Here is a 2,850-nt window from a genome sequence, read left to right on the forward strand (position 1 = left end):
TATTTAAAGGTTATTTTAGACCTCTTAATCATGGTATGTAAAATTACCTAAAAAAGTCTAAAAACCCCAATGCAGTTGATTACCCACAGTCAAATTAAACGCTGTTCTTCACATACTTTGCCGAGTATATCGCATGTTTGGGGTCTCATTGAAAGATAACCACTCTAAAAAACACAGCTGTCGATGGGCATTTTTCTAAATGGTGCCTCCAATGGTTGAGATGGACAGTAAAGAATCGTGTTACCAGAGTGAGGATATATTGGACCTTTTGAGCCAATGAAACAGGACTGCTTTTGTTGGATTGATTACTGTATTCCCAGGACTTACAATGAGGGCTTCTTGGTAAGTTGGCTCAAGTTTTATGAGTTGCAGTTGGCTTGGACTAGTATTTGAGGCGTAATCTTCTGAGACCAGCATGGTCTCAATTGAGCTGTTGGTGGATGTAGTATCCCCTAAAGCGTTTTGATTATTTTTATAACATAAAAATAGATAGTATATTCTTATACCGTATTCTTTCCTAATATAACGATCCCATAAGATGAACATAATTGACATGTTGGGTTTATATGTTTTTGGTGAATTAGAACATCTCTTCCTTCATTTAAACATTAATAGCCCAACAAGGTATAAAACACAAATTTATGAATCAACAGATGAATAAATTCTGTAAACCTAGAGTCTGTTCCTTGGACAAAAACTAATGAACGACACAGAAATCAGCAGAAATATTCATAACAAAGTGGAAAAGATTTCAGTGAGACGCTGCTGCCACCCAGTGGAAAACAGGGAAAACGCCTTCCAACCCCTCAAAAAGAGGCATTCCATTGGTACTCCAACTGTAATCACTTGAGGTCTCTCACAGCCAGCGTCGTTGTACCAAGCTTCAGACAATGCACAACTATAACAGATTGCTTTATTTGTAATTGCATTGCAGAAAATAAAACAACATTCAGCTGTGTTGTGTTATATAAAAGACGGGAAAAGTTTATATGTAAAATATATATATGTAAAGATATAAGAACAGAAAGTTGGGTCTCAGAAGATAATAACCTTACACAGAACACACCACCTCCAGTGGTAAACTCATAATACATTATACACAATATGGACAAAAATGAATTAGAAAAATGTAATCATTAATTCTACAGTTTTACTTAAGATAACTTTTAAACATTGCCATTAAAAAAAAAGTGCAAAGGACCAGTGTGTGGGATTCAGTGGCATCTAGCAGCAAAGTTACAGACTGCAAACCCCTCACCTCACCCCCCCGATTCTAAGCATGTAGGAGAAACTGTATCCAGTGTTTGGTTTGTCCGTTCTGGGCTATTGTAGAAACATGGCGGACTCTGTAGAAGTCAAAGTAACAAAAACATGGTTCTTATTTTCAGGTGATTATACACTAATTAAAATTTACCTATGGATATATTTTTATAAATCCTCCTAAATGTTACACACTGGACCTTTTAAGGTCTCTGAGTAAATTCAACACATTGTCTAAAAGACTTAATTTGAACCAAATAACACAAATACAATATCAGCAGTGTTACAGAATCAATTCAAGCCCTTCAGAGCCCATTAAAGTAGAAATAAATTGCATTATTGGGAGGCAAGTCATGTCATTTAATTAAAAACAAAATCACTTTTTAAAACAAATGTTGACCATAGTGCTGTAAAGGTGACAAAGACTTTTAGACAACTTAAATCCACATTAAATAAAATACAAGCACAGTTCTTGGAAAACAATGAAATAATGTAGACACAAATAACAGAATTTAAATTATCACATGACTCCATCTTTTATTATGATTATTTTTTAGTCTGCATCTCAGTTTTGAACAGATCAGAGTCCTGAGTTTTGCTCAGAAAGATTCATTTACTTCTGCTGCTCTCGCCAACACACTTGTGTTTTTTGACATGAGCGAGTTGAGTGAATCTTTTATCACAAACGCTGCATTTAAGCGGTTTCTCCCCCATGTGAACGGACACGTGTCGTAGCAGATTTCTCCCCTGCGTGGATGGTAAAGTGTTTTTTCAGATGTTCCTTTCGTGAAAACGTTTCACTACAAACTGAACAACTGAATGATTTCTCCCTGGTGTGAACTTTCATGTGTTTGGTCAAAGTGCTGCTGTCAGCAAAACTTTTTTTACAAATTGAGCAGGCGAAAGGTTTTTCTCCTGTATGACCTCTTAAATGCGAGGTCAAGTTTCCGTTTTGTGCGAATCTTTTACCGCAGAAGGAACAGCTGAAGGGTTTCTCCCCCGTGTGGATTCTCATGTGCATCACAACGTCTCTTCTCCATTGAAATGTTTTATTACAAACGGAGCAGCTGAAACGTTTCCCCTCTGAATGAAGTCTCATATGATCCGTTAAGGATTTCTTCCAGGAGTATCTTTTACCACAAACTGAGCACCTGAATGGTTTCACTCCTGTTTGGACTCCATTGTGTTTCTGACTACGTACAGTGTCACATCCCACATCACTTACATGTTCTTCATTGTTCTGCAGACGGTTTAAATCCGACTGAGGTTCTCTGACGTCCTCCTTATCACAGCTGTCATCAGTCTCAGGTTCAGAGGAGTGTGACGTCTCATCATCATTATCTGGTTGTAAATGATCTGGATTCAAGTTCCTGTCTGGTTCTGGTCCTCCACAGTCCTCTCCATCAGCTTCTGATTTCAAATGTTCATCTCTGTTCTCTTCAGGCTGGCTCTGATGAAGTGACTGAGGGTTCTCTTCATCATCCTCTTCACTCTTTACAGGAGTGACTGTGAACTCGGTGATATCAGCCTCCTCCAGCCCTCGATGCAGCTCTCCCTCCCAACTGATCCAGAGTTCCTCCTGTTCCTCTT

General features: G+C 38.2%; 1 protein-coding gene across 1 annotated transcript in view; it reads right to left on the reverse strand.

Annotated features, from left to right (window-relative positions):
* Nucleotides 1-1,040: 1,040 nt before the first annotated feature.
* LOC118343113 (zinc finger protein 135-like) overlaps nt 1,041-2,850 on the reverse strand; it is a 2,069-nt gene continuing 259 nt past the window's right edge. Inside the window, exon 2 of the mRNA XM_035681867.1 lies at nt 1,041-2,847. Within this exon, the coding sequence (XP_035537760.1) occupies nt 1,955-2,847 (893 nt within the window). The 3' untranslated portion in view covers nt 1,041-1,954. The remainder of the gene's footprint in view (nt 2,848-2,850) is intronic.

Source organism: Morone saxatilis, unplaced genomic scaffold, assembly GCF_004916995.1.
Source record: "Morone saxatilis isolate NCDOM2014 unplaced genomic scaffold, NCSU_SB_2.0 Contig9, whole genome shotgun sequence".
In the NCBI taxonomy this organism is placed as follows: Eukaryota; Metazoa; Chordata; class Actinopteri; family Moronidae; genus Morone; species Morone saxatilis.